Genomic DNA, 16966 nt, shown 5'->3' with positions numbered 1-16966 from the left:
GCGCAGCGTAGTAGTGACGTAAAATAATCATATTTTGGATATAAAAATAAATTTACACTAGAGCGGGGCTACCCACAAGTAGATTTCTATGATAAATATCGCATCGCCATGGCTCTGGTAAAAAATGTACCATGCCCTAGCTGCAGGGTAACCCGAACAGAGTGATTGTGGGAAGCATTCTCCTATCTAGACTACATCTAGCATGATATATTCGTTAAAATACTCATTCTTCTAACGGTTACTGAGCATAGGGGCTATGCAAACCCAAATATAACGCGCCTCGTACATAGCACCAAAATCTAGAATTATCCTATAATAATAGGCAAAAAAATCCCGAAAGTTTTCCCCCGCGCATGCAACAGTAGCTATAAATTATACATATTTGATATAAAAATATACTTAAACTGGAAGGCGGGACTACCCACCAAGTAGATTTGCTATAATAATATCATCGCCATGGTTTAAGGTAAAAAGAGGTACGAATCCCTACTGCAGGGTTACTCCGGAGCAGAGGTATTCTGGCAGCATTCTTTCAGAATACCTGTACGTTGTATCTATTCGTTAAATGCCCCTCATTTAATCGCTACTGGGCATATGCAACCCAGAATATGACGGCGCCTGTTACACTAGCAAATATTCTAGAATTTTATCTATGCTGAATAAGCTAGAATGCGATTCGCGGCATGCGCAAGAGCAGCTGACTAAATGATTAATATTTTGATATAAAAACACATTTAAACTGGAAGCGGGGCTACGCCACGACCGTTAGATTCTATAATAAATATCCATCGCCATGGTTCGGGTAAAAGATGGTCGAACGCCAAAGCTGCAGGACCCAGAACAGAGGATTATGGCAGCATTCTCTCAAGCAATACCTGTACGTGGCAATATCGTTGAAATCTCATCATTTTAACAGTTACTGGCATAGCAACACAGAATAGACCGCCTGGTACACTAGCATTATTCTAGAATATTATCTATGCTGAATTGGCTAAAACCTAGTTCGCGCATGCGCAACAGCACTAAATGATTCATATTTTGATGTAGCAAATACATTTAAAACTGGAGCCGGGCTAGCCCACAAGTAGATTTCTATATAAATACCTCGCCATGGTTCTGGTAATAGATCGTACGACGCCCCTTAGCTGCAGGTACCCAGAACAGATGAATTATGGCAGCATTCTCTCATATACCTGACTGTAATATTCGTTGAAATACATCATTTTAAACAGTTACTGGCATATGCAACCCAGAATATGACCGCCTGGTACACTAGCAAATATCTAGAATTTTATCTAGCTGAAATTGCTAAAATCCGAGTTTGCGCATGCGCAGCAGCAGACTAAATGAATTCATATTTTGAATGTAAAAAATACATTTAAACTGAGAGCCGGGCTACCCACAAGTAGATTCTATATAAATATTTATTGCATGGTTCTGGTAATAGATCGTACGACGCCCTAGCTTGCAAGGGTACCCCAGAACAGAGGTGTCATAAGAGCATTCTCCTCATTTACCTGTACGTCATGCGTATTCGTAAATGCCATACATTTCAATCGCTACTGGCATCTGCAACCCAGATTGACCGCCTAGTACGCTAGCAAATATTTAGAATTTTATCTATGCTGAATAGGCTAAAATCCGGTTCGCGCATGCGCAGGCCGCTGACAAAATGATTCATATTTGATGTACAAAACATTTAAACTGGGCCGGGCTACCCACAAGTGATTTCTATCATACATAAATATCCATCGCCATGGCTCTGGTAAAGATGGTACGACGCCCTAGCTTGTAGGGTACCTATTTAAAAGAGAGAGGACATACCTACCAATAAGTAATTTTCTATGAGAAATCTATATCCCAGTGCTTCTCTGGCATAATGAGAAGATTCCCAATCTCCTTAAGATTCCAGTTCTATGCAATGCCGATTGAAATTGTTTAGATTATTTTTTGTCGTTGGTTAGCGCTGCTGCCGCCCGCGAGCGGTAACGTCTGATGCCAAACGAAATATATAAATATATTGATTTGGTTGAATATATGTTCCTGCAACAGTACAGGGTCCGCATTGAAGCCATTAAAGGAGCCGACAATGTGGGAGCCGATTACCTTAATCGACTCTCTGCGGGTGATTAAGTTATGCGGGAAAGTTACGCAGAAGGACAGGGAGAGGGGGAGTCTTGACTATATGTAAGAACATAGTTGCAATTGGGGCGTATGTCACAAGTGACAGAGTTTAGACACGCGGCATGACCTAGATTATGCCCTAGGTGATTTATACGCGCGATAGCTGGCGAGTGTGAGACGTGCGGGAGAGGTTCAGACGGCCTGGGTTGTTGTCCGGAATAGAGCGTGTGGAGGTTATGGGCTGGAAATAATAAGAGCGGTAACAGCTCGTGTCGGATATAGAGACGTGTGAACGTATTGTGGTCTGATTATAGACGTGTAGAGTATTGTGTCTAAGTAGACGTGTAAGTGATTCGTGTCCTGATGTAGACGAGTGAAGCTGACACAAATTTGAGAGGACCGCGTTGAGTGAGTCTGGAGGTAGACCGTGCGGCGGATAAGGGGCCAAAGTTGTGTTTGAGGACAGCGGGTGGCGCGGAGAATAGGAGGAAGAAGAGGAAGCCGAAGAAAGAGAGAAGAGCCGAAGTTTGTGTTTGAGAGACACGTGTGGCTGGACGAATAGGCAAGCAGGAGAAGAAGCCGACGAACGAGGAGAGTGCCCGAGCAGGGAAGAGCCGACGAAGAAGAGTAAGTGCCAGCAAGGAGAAGAAGCAGACGAAGAGGAGAAGTGCCGCAGCAGGAAAGAGCAAGGAGAAGAGAGAAGAAGAAGGAGAAGGGAGAGGAAGAATGACCGAAGAAGATACCGGCGAACCTTAAGGAGGACGCCCATCGGCGGTGTGCTGTAACAGTTCTTAATCATTTCTGCATTATATGTATATGTATGTGTATCATTTAACTGTACTATATATAGTTCTCCGTATATATGTAATTGAGGGTGTTGGGGTGCCAACGTTGAACGTGTTATATGGTTTATTAAACTTTTCATTATCTGACGTTTACTAAAGATTTCCGGTCTCACTGTATGCGTGCGTGCCTCACTAGTCAGGTAGCACCTACTAGCTTCAACTCGTGACGATAATATGCACTGTAGAGAGCATATACTACAGGACGTGTATGTTATAAATCTATTAATGGAAAAACGCTCACTTCAATAATTATAAGCAACAAACGAAATATGTTATATGTCAGACGGGGTTTGCGCATGCTTTTTACCGTGCTTAAAGAAATCACATTTATTTAAATATATTCTATTTAAAAAAGGAGGATCATGTTTATGGAGGCAGCTTCCATGGATAATCTGCCAATTGCCTGTCTGAATATAGAATAACAAAACCCAAACTATAAACATCGAATATGGCCTGCAGCGCGAGTTAAAGTATTTTGCAGTGCATAGATAACCAGAATCAGGGCGAAGATTTTGGACACGGCGGCGCGCGACTAACAAACAATGATCATTCCAATGGTTCCTTGGAATGTGATCTTTTTTTCTTTAAATATAACAGTATTTATCAAAATAATCATTCTTTTGGCAGTTACTGGGCATAACGAACATACATCTCTACAAATATTTCACAGCATGGCGAAGCATGTAACAATGAATGCGCTTTGTAAGTCGTTCAAGGAACATTTGTACATAAACCGATTCGTGAGTGGCCTAGCTGCTTATGTCTTGCACACATCGCGCCGCGCACGCACACGCGCACTTGCTCACCTCACAGGGGCACATACACGTAACATATAGGCGCGTATACGTGTACAGACGAATACTAACGGAAACCGAAAATGACTAGACCACCTGGTAATAAGCTTAACGTGCGCATAGTCACGCATTTCAAACACAGTATGTTTCAGTTTGCCGTATTAGAAAGCACATATAACGCTGTAATTTCGAGTTGTTGAAATCGCTAGAATTTCAATGTGGTCTAAGGATATCTCATTTTTGTTATCACTCGAAATTGCTATAAGACGCGAAATTTCCGATTTCAATAATACCGTGTCTTTGTTTTTGTTTTCGTTTCAGGGTTATGTTAGCGCATATCAAGTAATTGGGCAAATGAAACTGAAACGTGGCTGAATTTATATATATATTATATATATATATATACTATAAGTATATATATATATATTATATATATATATATATATAATAGAATAGAATGTTACGCGCACTGACTCAGGACTTTGTGCACGCATAAACAAAATAACACGGCAAGAGATAAGTAGAAAGTTTATATAATAGACGTTTTATTCTATATATGGAGTAACAGCATGACACGTGACTGGCGTCTCGTGCGCTTACATGACTAACGTGTAATAAGCCCGTAGATTGTTGGCCGACTTCATAGAATTCATGATAATACATACACGGGTAGGTAAATACGAATGCCCACATACGTAATACGTGTGTATAAACAAAGAATAACATTCGACGGTGGAAAACTGGCCTGTGGTTTCACAATTATATTAGGCAAGTGTTTGCAAACCACGCGTAGGCCCTACATATCCTTTAAAAAGGATGTCAAGTTAATCAATATCTAATGATTGATGATCACCATTTTGACAAATATAGGCATGTTTAAAACATTGTTTCCTCTATGATATCAGCAGCTTAGGACTAGCACGGCGGGGGTAACACGCCCCTGTAATTGTGATTTCTGAACAATATCTGGTATACCTAAATAGGTAGAAATGGCGTAGTCATGGCAACCTAGCAGCTACACCTATAACTAGGATTCCGCTGGGATTTTTATTTTCAACTTAATAATTATTATTTCGATAAGAAAGATTTCATCCTTTAAACGACAGCAATCACTACCGCTTGCACTTCTCTCCTACAATTTTAAATGTTATAAATGAGACATACTTACATGTACATATTCACATGACCCTTATGTTCACCATCTATTAACCACTGCTTAAATACGTACCCAAGATGTGCGACTAAATCAGGAAATTCGGGGGGGGGGGTTACACGCGATCGAATTCGTGTACATATACGGTGGCATGCAGTTTCTGTTGTAAGCTATCACGTCACCTTTGCAAGCTCTACGTAGCTCTAATGATTGGGAAACGTATTAAAATTCATTAAAATGATACCCAAGATGCTGATCATGAACTGGTTTCAATACAATAGATGGTAGGCTATTAACCGATGACCAAATAAAATTATTACAACACAACAAGAATAATTGCCTAAAATCACACCCGTACGCGTGCACGAGCATCTCCAGTTGGTAGTATAATAACTTTTGTGGTCTTCGTAAATGAAAATAGTCCACGACGAAAATATCACAAATAAATATGAAATTTAATAATTACCCAGCAAACTGCGCAAAGAATTCCAGCTCACAACGATAATTAGATCTTAAAATGTCTTACTTCCTAAAACACATACACAAGTTCTATCAATATATGCTATAAAAGTTTGTAACTTTAACAACGGATGCCTAAATCAACGTTTGTTTGCTGTTGCAAGAGAGCTGGCAACGAAAGGTGTACAGACTTTGGTATAATACAACATTAAAACATGCAGCGGTATCAATTTTCCGACAAATCCATTAAATATTTAAATTATAAAATTTAAATAGAACAATAATCAACCATCGGTTGAGCGTTTTAAATGCACGATTAATTTACAATGCCTCCGCACGATGAACGACATGATTAAAATCATCCTAGCTTAATCCAAAAAACTCACACTTTTTGGTCAATAATAGGAAGTACATCAAAAATTTACATATTCCACAAAGCGCCACCGACAACTACGGCCCGATCTTACAATCCTTGCCCTCTTGTTGCCCGTCGTATTTCTTATTGCGTCACTGCCAAGCCGGCTCCTATCGCTTGAATTTCTTCAGCCTCCCTACACTGGTGTTCTCTATACAGAGCACTACGAAGGCGTTATTGCACGAGTACTTGGTCTGCTGCAGCAGCTGATTTGCAAACAGTGAGCTGCCAAGGCCTGTCTGCTCTTTGTCACCTGTTAACCAGCCACTGCAGAAGTCGGTTGGCACTCGGCCACCTACGACGTCCGATCCGTGCCAGACTATCTTCTGTGGCCTGTGGCAACAAATATTATTATTATCTGGCGTGAATAAAAAATTTCTACTGCTACTGCTGCGACTGCTGCTACTGCTACTACTGCCACTGCCACTACCACCACTGCTAACACAACTACCACTACCACTACTATTGATTTAATGGGGTTACATTGGTAAAAGTGAAAGCATAACCTTGCAAACAACTCTCCATCAATCAAAGTAGTAGACAGTGTCATGAATTTAACTATACAAAATGGTATTTGCTAATATAAAGCTGGCCGACGTAGTTTAGGTGTAGTTGCATATAGTTGGATGCGTGGGTCATGTCACTGTACCACACTGGACTGTATCAGCTAGAAGTTACCAATCAACCCATCTTTCAAGAACCTGCTTATGTATTAAATTTAGATGGTTGAGTTAGCAGGGTGCGCAGAGTGTGAGTTTTTCCGCATATAAAATCACACGAACGCCACAACTACGTATGTTAACGGTGATTGTTGTAATTATCATCATATCAATTGGTTGCGGTTTAACAAACTATAAATCAGTGAGTGCATAACAGGTGGCTAGAAAAGATGTCTATTAAAGATTTCAAACATCCCTGATGAACCGGACCCTTTTCACAGGATGAGAATGCAGGAAGCCCCTATATTTATGTATAATGTTGCTCAGCATACTTACCAATTATGATCAGTAAAAACGTCTCGTCCATCAAAACTGTAGAGTTTGGTGTTCCCTCTGAACAAACCTCCATCACCCTTGAATATGTCGTGCCAGGAGTCAAACAATGTATCATTCTGTAACCAGAGGAATCGGAAGAAAGGTTTGCATTTATATAAAAAGAAGAAGAGTTTCTCACATTGTTTATCAGCCATATATATCGTATAGTTATTGTGAAATGTATGCTAGATATCAATCAGTGGGCGTCCAATCTGGCTAATTCTCCAAAACCCAACAGCAACGGGAACTTTCTGCTTGACGTATCGCAAACAATGAACACCACCAACGGTAATAGCACTGCAGTACGTATAAATCAGTAGTATCAATATAAGATATTAGGTGTAGCAGAATGGACAGAATGTGATATGTCTATTATGTAAACCTTGACGAAAACGAAGATGATGACAAGACCAAACATGCAGGCTGTGCATACCAACCTTGAGATTTGTTACTTTAACTCCCTGCCGGTCAGCCTGCCGCACGATGCTATACAAATCCTGCGCATAGGCTGACAGGAATCCCCTGTATGTGCCGCGGAGACCTGCCGCGCGTGACTGCCGGTAGCACTGGAAGTCTATGCCTCGAATTCCTCGCATGTTCCCTATGTAAGGCTCGTTCAATGCCACGAGCTTAATCTGCAAAATACACCAGTGGAAAATTTTCTTAGTGAAGACATCATCATAGTCAGGGATGCCTAGTGTTATGCCAGAGTCAGGGCAACTAAAATGTATTGACACGTAATGAGAACGTCTGGCGTGGGTGACCCATGCCTAACATGAGAACTTTTGCGAATCGCTGGTTGTCAGACATCTTGGTATACATGCGCCTACCCACGAAACAATCCGACCTATACTATCCTTGTACTTTCAATACACATTATAAAAAAATAACACCATTTCAGATAGATGATCGTCACGTGTTAAGCAGAGTGCTGCTTGGCAGTGAAGCAGCAAAAAATGTCAGTACATGGGAGTGTCGCAGTCTGTTCATGAAATTACTGAAATTCTAGAGTAAGGTCATAATTCTCGCAATATGACAAATAATTGCCACCGGAAAACTCATGGTGATGTTTTACATACGTGATAGATTTCCTGTATATAGATATAAGAGTGAGATCGTCTGTATAATAAACCAGAGACAATATAATATATAGGGACTATAGAATAACCGGTTGAATTAATGCAGACGAGTAAAGGGCGTGCTTACCGTGGGTCCCCGTCGTGAGCGCTCAAACACTTGAGAGTCAGGTGCTTCTGCTGCGTACGGAGGTCTGAGTGTTGTTGTCGTCGTTGTAGTCTTTGGTGTTGCCAGCAGTGCTCCCAGCTGAAAAACAGGAGAAAACGTCAAGATCTGCGCGCGAAATCTGTTTGTCTGTGGTTTCTTTCGAACTGCAGTAAAAACAGTTGATACTATATAGGTCACTAATGCTCTACTAGTAACTACTATCATTTCTCTTGTGGTATATAATCTTCCTCGTGTTCGTTGCATTCTAATCGGCCTAAAACGATAAATCTTGAGAAGCTATATATTTACCGCCTCACATACGTACGTAAAGAGTTCGAGAAGCGAGACACATAACGCAGAAATGTTTGCAATCACCTGTACGTATCTCCATCCCCCTCTGGTTCTCACCAACATAGCATCCTCTTCTGTGAGAAAACCAAGAGTACCTACGGGACTAGTGTGTGCTGAATATACCAGGTCCTCCTTATTCTTGTAAGTAACAGCCTGAAAAAACACAATTAGGATGAAGTATTGCTTATTGAATTTGCTTCGCGCATACTTTTATATAATAAAATTTACACTCCCACTGTTTTATGTTTTTTTACTTTTAAAATATATGGAGATGTCTCTTTTTCTCATCTGTTCATTTAACATTTCACCTCTAAGGCTTGTCTACATTTACTATAGGTACTTATAGGAAATATGAGGTAGAGGTTTTCCCAAGAGCCTGTCAAGTACATAAATGTCATAAATACGTACTGCTCCAGAACCTATGCCTGAGAAGGATTTTTCCGCGTTGGATCCTGGAGGACCGGGTGGGCCGGGTGGCCCATCCTCCCCTTGCTGTACAAACTGGTCGATATATTGCTGCAGAAGCTTGTAGTCGAGATCGCCTTGACGACCTGGCTGTCCCTGCACACCGGGCTCTCCCTTTGTACCTTGCTGACCAGTTACTTCACGGCTCTTACCCGTGTCATCGGAATATACCACCCTGCCTGGCTCACCCTGATGATAAAACAGGAATTTAAGAGAGTCGGGTGTTAATAACGTCTATTTGTGTCGCCATACATTCTACACTAATGGAGGACTTGTACTAGGCAAACTTGAAATTATGCCTGCTGTTACTAACGTAACTGCGCCATAGTTAAGATCAAGCAATGAGAGTCTGATAGATAACTGAGTGTTGCTATTTGACCAAAAACTAGACATATAAAAAGAAGGACTTAGGTTGAGAATGTAAATGGTAAGGGATTTTGTGTTTTAATTTCTAATAATATTAGCAATTAACTCTCATTTACATGTATACTTACTGGCGAAGATTATTCAATGTAATATCTTACCTATGATATCAATTAACGGAATACAGAGAGCCTACCTATCATTCCTATACTATGAATATTGCTTAGCATCACGGTAACAGCCATAAAATCTCAGTAAGAAAGAAACTGTGGCTTTTCTACACCCGGTAGGATTCTTTACCTGCTGAAACTTCGACGTGAACGAAAAATATGTAATACTGAAACTTAAAAACGTACGGCGCGTCCAGGAGGGCCGTAATCTCCTCGCTCTCCCTTTGGTCCAACAGGGCCCATTAATCCAGCCCTTCCCTGACCTCCAGGTGCCCCTGCTGGGCTTGGTGGACCTGGTCGCCCTATTCCTGGTTCTCCAGGGTAGCCTCTTGGTCCTTGCAGGCCTGCAGGGCCAATGGGTCCTTGTGGTCCCTCAAGGGGAGTGCCATCACCTACATATCAATTTCGCATTAGAAAGAAAATGGTATCTATACGATCAACTTATCGTCTGTTGACGTGGTAGATGCTATGATATAATAAGTGATGTGTTTACCATGTTAATTATAACGAAGCAATTTGATACGTATGATGTTTGATTGTTGGTTCATTTACCTCCAGTAGAGTAGACGTGGCCAGGGGGTCCTGGTGGACCCTTTTCTCCTCGGTCACCCTTCTCCCCATGGCCTGTTGGACCAATAGGACCTCTGGGTCCAGGAACTCCACGTGGCCCCTACACACAGCACGCAATACAATGAGGAATGTGTCCAGTATTTACAGATAAGAGTTTCATTGCTTTGTAAAATACCATTCAACTATCTCAGCATTAACAAAACGCATTCACACACGCACACACGCCCACCTTCATGCATACTAAAGACGTTACTATTATTAGCCTATACATAAAAAATCGATGATAACGTAATAAATTAATAAATCTACTTAATAAATTTTAAATAACAAATAGAGCAAACTTAATTTAAGTAAGCAACCACGCATAAACGCAAGATACATATTACATAAACCAATTAATCGTTCTCATCTATACCAGAGAACCTACTGGAAGAGTTACTTACTGGCCAGCCGGGCATGCCAATCTCTCCCATGATTCCCCGTGCTCCTGTTTTCCCTTTCCTGCCCCGTGGTCCTCGTGGTGCCGAAGCACCCCTGTCTCCTTTGGCCAGGATTATTGAGACATCGCCCGGTACTCCCTTTTCACCTTTTGGACCGGAAATGACTGAGGAGTCTTCACCGACTACCAGAGCTCCAGGAGGGCCTGGTGGCCCCGCCAAACCAGGCCCACCATTCTCTCCCTGTAATATCGTCGAGAGCGTGAGTGACACATGTAAAAACTAGTCTTGCGAACAGGAAACGTCTGTGTATCACACCGCGTATTGTTCCATGTGTTCCCGCCCTGTATGTGTGAAGGGTCACGTGGTGTGATCGTGGTAGTTGGAAGATGGCGGAACAAGAAGTGTACGAATAAACTATGTGTGTTATCTTTCACTCTGAGTTATGTTTATACTGGCGTGTTACAGTCTGACACAAGTTCCTGCTACGCCTTACTTCAAGTGCACACATGGAACAAAATTGTGATGATTCATAATAAAATTGTCCCTTATATACATTTTGGTCAATAGTAAGTGAATAAAAACCTTACTAAATTCTGAATTGATAACGACAGTTATTGTGTATACTGCCAAGCTACATTGTAGTATACAGGGGAACCGGTAATCCTAAACTATAAATCATGAAGGCAAATTAGGTGCATATAAGACTGACCTTGTACAATATTGTTTTTATGCCATGCATATGTTCTCAATACTTTATTTTGTTTGCATGCCAATAATGTGATAGGCCTACCCATGCACCGGATACTTACAGGCATGCCATCAATGCCTGGTATTCCTGGATGGCCATTAAAACCATCTTTACCAGGAAGTCCATCCCTGCCTGGATCGCCTTTCTTCCCCTCAGGGCCCGGTATACCGGGAGGACCAGTTTCCCCGGGCAGGCCATCTCTCCCAGCAGCACCAACCATGCCTGTGTCTCCTTTCTCTCCACTGACTACCATGGGTGTCATCTATAAACAATCACAACCATCAATCGATTATAGCCCTATTTTTACCATTAGGAATCACAATAGCTACACATGCAATCGACTTATTAAAGAATAAAACTCATTGAATGCATATTATTAAAAGTAACTTAATACACTAATTATAAAGCAGAATGATTTGCTGAGAAACTGTTGAAACGTTGCTTATAGAGGAGCTACAGCACTATCAAGTCATACAAAATAGACACTTACACTATTAGAATCTGTATCACCCCCAGATCCAAATATGCCATTGAAGTAACCACTTCCACTTGAGCTCAAGGAGTCTCCAGTTCTGGCTGAATAGCCAGGAGTACCAGTGGCACCTGGTGAGCCAGGAGGCCCGGGGGGACCTGGCAGGCCCATCGCACCAGACTGCCCAAAACCTGGTTCTCCAACCTCACCCTGATGAGAAATATTCCATCAGATGATCAGGTGACATGTCAACAAGATTATTGTTATGCTGAAGGTGTTACTTATAATTACTTAGTTCATTTGTACACGCATAAACGTGTGCCATTTTTAAACTGCTCTTTGTGCAGCAAATAGATGCTTAGAACTGTCAAGCACGTAAAGGCAACACAATATTCCTGCATTACTTTTCTAAACTTTAACGCTATGGTTCTTTCCACTATGGTTTTATTATTGTTATATTGTAGTTTTCTAATCTTTAGAATGTAGAATGGTTTTGGTGTATCTAGGCGTACCTTGGGTCCTGGCGGTCCATTGCGTCCATCTCTACCTGGATAGCCATCCCTGCCCGCCTCACCATCTCTTCCTCTCACTCCAGGAGGTCCCATGTCACCCTAAACGTGAATCTATATTTAACAATATCTGACCAGATATGTCCATACAGAAGCATCATGGCTACATCGATCTTTTGTTTTTTGAAGTACGGGGACGTTTAACATCTCATTCTAATTACCAATACATCTTAAACTATGTTTACTGTCGAATGCACATTAGACAGTGGACACTGTCATGACCCTTACCTTGTCACCTCTACTGCCCTTCTCTCCTGGAGGTCCGACCAGTGAATAGCCATTTCCTGAGCCCATCATGTCACCAGACCCTGCTCCTGAAGCTAACACAGACTCCTGCAAACCACACATATACACTGTTCCATCAACTGTCTATACTGTATACTGCTGTAAATACAATACCATAACAATTAATGGTTGTAGAATGTAGCACCTGAATTTTGTTACTGCTAACGTAGGATACAATTCTAGCAATATATTTTACTTCGGGAAAGAGTGCCCGATTTTATGAGCAGGAATTTGCGTTCCTACAGAGTATAGTAGCCTACCTCTGGCCTTTCTCTGGTACTACTTCCTGACCCAATTTTGTAGTGAAAAATCGCTTGAAAAATAGGTGAAAACTTGTTTCTCCTACCTAAATCTCTAGTGTTGCTTAGCCTCTGACAATGAATTAATATATTTGGCTGGGGCTGGGAGGGGGGGGGAATAGCAAACTGCCTAGGGTCAACTGCCAAGAATATAACACCCCTCCCGCAGAAAATATGTAGCCTGTCAGATCAAAACATGCCGTAGGACTTCAATGTTCATTCCGAGTTATAGGTAATTTTTCACCTAAAAGTAGTAAAAAGCCGATTTTTTGTTGCTGTCATAAATACCTTTAGTAGTGATCCATGTTCGATGTTACATCAATAAAACTGGCCAAAAGTGTGTCTTTATGTGTTTATTTGCGTGTCCAAAAAGTGCAGATTTCCAAAAAGTGAATACAAGAACACCAAGGTATTGTCTTACCTGTATAATTAGGCCTACCTGTAATCGATATATGAGTTAGCTACACCCCTGATACTAAAGATATTCGTGTTGCCATTTATAATGTGGCAAGCTTGAATTCGTCTCAAAACTGCTGTATAGATGAAAGCAGTGATCAGTAATAAGTAGTAGTGTAGTATGCACATCTTACCCATGCGGGACCAGGTGGGCCGGGTGGTCCCGTTAATCCTGGCACCCCATCACGTCCTGGGTCACCTTTCTCGCCTCCTGGCCCTGCTATAGCCTGTTAGTAGATACACAAAATACAATATGTAAATCAAGGAAAACAATCTTAACATCTTAGACTAAAACTTAAACAAAGATCACATGAGTGTTGGGTGGGAAGACAGGTTCCCACATAGATGCAGCACCTATTTTGTGCTGATATTCCAGGTATTTCTATATTTCCTTATAAGTGCATAACATGGTCTTCATTAGTAGGGCTATAATATTATCGTATTAACAACCTAACCTCCCTATAATCTCCACTATTTACGTTGTTTGATTCACGCATTTTTTATTCATATGGCAATTTCTTTAAACCTTAACTATCGTGTAAATCGAAGGATAACTGCACACAGATTCATGTAATTATCATCTAAAGAGGACTTGGCACTGGATTTGGCTGAATTCTGCTTCAACGTATGCCTATAGCATTACATAGGGCAGTAACCAGACAAAAAACCAGACCTACCCCAGCTCTCATTGCACTGTCTGTCCACATTTGCAGCCATGTACTATTGCATTGGCATACTGGAGCTATCTGGCCACTGTTGACAACGTCACTGGAGTCTTTCATCTTGTCAACTAAGCCAGGTGGGCCTGGGGGACCAGGCATACCAGGTGGACCTATGATACTGTCACCCTGCAGCAAAGAATATCACACGTGGTAAGACTAAAATGAAAATGAAGATACGTAAATGTAAAATCATAACTATTGATGGCATGTGATGTGACAGAACTTTGATAAAAATTAACTATAAATATTGGGTGTTAAAAAATAAACCTTGAATATTGTTATTGGATTTAGAACCTATGCTTAGAATACAGAAAAGAAACATTTCAGTCCAATAAAAAATACTTGAGTAAAGGCGCTATGACAATGTTAAGTACTTTATTATACTAGATATGACAAAAATGTTTATCAACATTGCATACCCGCTCCCCCTTTGCTCCCTTGATTCCTGGAGTTCCTGGCATACCCATTGGTCCCTGTGGGCCAGGAGCTCCCTGGGTATTATAATCTCCTGATCCATAGCCAGCAAGCCAACTACCAGAACCGCCTCCTGAACTAGACAATCCCTGCAGATTAACCATAACGGACCAGAATTAGACCGACAGACCACACATAGAAACCATATAGACACAACTAGACACGTGACACATGTGATGTTCACAATGTGGCTGTCAATATCAGGGTCTTATCTATTATGGGGGAAGGGAGTTGGAAGCCTTCAGAATATTGTAGATGCTATTACATGGTTACTAGCCAACACCACTGCCCACGATCAACTGCCCAGAACACAAACCCCGCGCAACTTTGCCCCTTCCCATCCCAGGAGGAAGGGGAAATGAGTTAACAGTCTGACACCTAAATGCACATTTATATAATGACATTTCGGTATTGCTTGTTTGACATACAAAGTAGATAAAGTGAGGTTCGAGTAGGCCTACTGTACCTTAAATTTAGAAGATAATTCAATGATTGATGAGATGGTAATATTAGCGATTAAACGGCTTTATTTAGCACGCAGTGTGTTGATGTAATATAGCTTTTTCAGCTGCATGCATATACACGTCAACAGTTATAACTCCTCTGCGCAAAACTGGGACTGTACATAAGCAAAACATCACCAGGGGTCAGAGGCCAAGAAACCAATTTAACTTTCGCCCAGCCATGCCAGACTACAAGCCAGTTAACACTCTGACGATCAAAGCTCAACTAGTAATTAGGCACAGAAAACGGCTCAAATTTGTCGACTACAGTGAAATCGATCAAATACGTTAAACGTGTGAAATATACCTGTTCTCCTTTAATGCCAGGGGGACCGCTAGGGCCAGGATTACCCATCTCTCCCTTCTCACCCTTGCTGTAGAACACAGGAGGCGGCGGAGTGATAATTGGGGGTGCAACGATGCCTGCAATAAATGTAATACATTACGCATTCAAAGATTATATGATCAAGCCCACACAAACCGAAGTGGTGAGGTCAAAAGACAATCTTTTTCCAAACTGGGTTATCACCGAGAAACGTGCGTCAATTAGATATATCACATATTTTAACATGATTAGAGATTTACTACTAAATTTAATGCGATTTTAAACAGAAGCCGAGCCTCTAGGTTTATGCGCTGCCCCTACCAGTACCTTTATCGGTTGCCTCCAAGCCTGTATCCCAGCCGTATCCAGAATAACCAGAGCCTGACATGTCACTGTCATCGTCTGGCGTTATGAGGGGCACGTCCGGCTGAAACCACGTTCGTTTACAGGTAATTATAGGTAAATGGAAACTTATCCACTAAGCTCATTTTATTCAGGGCTTGAAATGAATGTATAAAGAAATCCTAGGTATAATTCACCCATCACAAATATTGTTGGAATAATTTAATACGAGTATAAAACGTTCTATGAAAGAGGTGTACGTGTGATAAATATGTATAGCTACATATGATTATATTATTTACACATAAACATATTAGCTAGCAACACATTATACCTGTTTGAATATTCTTGATCATTATAGGTTAATTTTGCAAATGCTGTAAATGATACGTTGTCTAGCTTGAGAAAGATTTATATTGTGTTCGTGAATTGTCTTTTCTATTACACTAGAATAAACCCAATAGTCGAATATCTGTCTTCATTGCAAACCACAGTAAACCGCGAGCTGTGATGCGTGTGGAGTTTTAAAAAATGTTATTGGCGTTAGACACAATATTTTGGCGGCACACATACTTTTCAATAATTTTTTTCAAGCTGTTACTATAAAGAACATATAACATCCATTTACAGTTCTGTAAACTGTGAAAAGATTTCTCAAAAAAAGTAATCACCCCTTTCTACAAAGTAAGCCATGTAAATTGTTTTTTTTTTTGGGGGGGGGGGATTTTCAGTCACTTTTATGAGTTAAACGCACGTGAAACTGCTGCTATAAGGATACAGAAATATTTATAGATACTTTATTTTATTTATAGATATAAAGCAAATATAGCAACTTAGGTACACGCAGGTACACGCACGTACACGCAGATACACGCACGTACACGCGGGTACACGCACGTACACGAGGGTACACGCACGTACACGCGGGTACACGCGGGTACACGCACGTACACGCGGGTACACGCACGTACACGCAGGTACACGCACGTGCACGCGGGTACACGCACGTACACGCAGGTACACGCACGTACACGCACGTGCACGCGGGTACACGCACGTACACGCACGTACACGCGGGTACACGCACGTACACGCAGGTACACGCACGTGCACGCGAGTACACGCACGTGCACGCACGTACACGCACGTACACGCGGGTACACGCACGTACACGCAGGTACACGCACGTACACGCACGTACACGCAGATACACGCACGTACACGCGGGTACACGCACGTACACGCGGGTACACGCACGTGCACGCGGGTACACGCACGTGCACGCACGTACACGCACGTACACGCGGGTACACGCACGTAAACGCGGGTACACACACTTAGCTGGGAAACGTTGGCCGATTGCG

At 41.6% G+C, this 16966-nt stretch overlaps 1 protein-coding gene across 1 annotated transcript in view; it reads right to left on the bottom strand.

Annotated features, from left to right (window-relative positions):
* Positions 1–4284: 4284 nt before the first annotated feature.
* The window catches only part of LOC106807730 (collagen alpha-1(I) chain-like), a 67830-nt gene continuing 55148 nt past the window's right edge, over positions 4285–16966 (bottom strand). The window contains exons 6-23 of the mRNA XM_014810170.1: positions 15588–15687; positions 15243–15358; positions 14378–14521; positions 13914–14084; positions 13371–13463; positions 12425–12529; positions 12140–12238; positions 11646–11837; positions 11217–11417; positions 10411–10647; positions 9950–10067; positions 9584–9789; positions 8808–9053; positions 8424–8552; positions 8031–8147; positions 7262–7459; positions 6786–6901; positions 4285–6123 (exon numbers count right to left, since the gene is read on the bottom strand). Of these exons, the coding sequence (XP_014665656.1) occupies positions 5901–6123; positions 6786–6901; positions 7262–7459; positions 8031–8147; positions 8424–8552; positions 8808–9053; positions 9584–9789; positions 9950–10067; positions 10411–10647; positions 11217–11417; positions 11646–11837; positions 12140–12238; positions 12425–12529; positions 13371–13463; positions 13914–14084; positions 14378–14521; positions 15243–15358; positions 15588–15687 (2811 nt within the window). The 3' untranslated portion in view covers positions 4285–5900. The remainder of the gene's footprint in view (positions 6124–6785; positions 6902–7261; positions 7460–8030; positions 8148–8423; positions 8553–8807; positions 9054–9583; positions 9790–9949; positions 10068–10410; positions 10648–11216; positions 11418–11645; positions 11838–12139; positions 12239–12424; positions 12530–13370; positions 13464–13913; positions 14085–14377; positions 14522–15242; positions 15359–15587; positions 15688–16966) is intronic.

The sequence above is a fragment of the Priapulus caudatus genome, unplaced genomic scaffold, assembly GCF_000485595.1.
Source record: "Priapulus caudatus unplaced genomic scaffold, Priapulus_caudatus-5.0.1 Scaffold231, whole genome shotgun sequence".
NCBI classification, from domain to species: Eukaryota; Metazoa; Priapulida; class Priapulimorpha; order Priapulimorphida; family Priapulidae; genus Priapulus; species Priapulus caudatus.
Note: the sequence above shows the minus strand (reverse complement) of the source record. Positions and strands in the feature narration are given on the sequence as shown.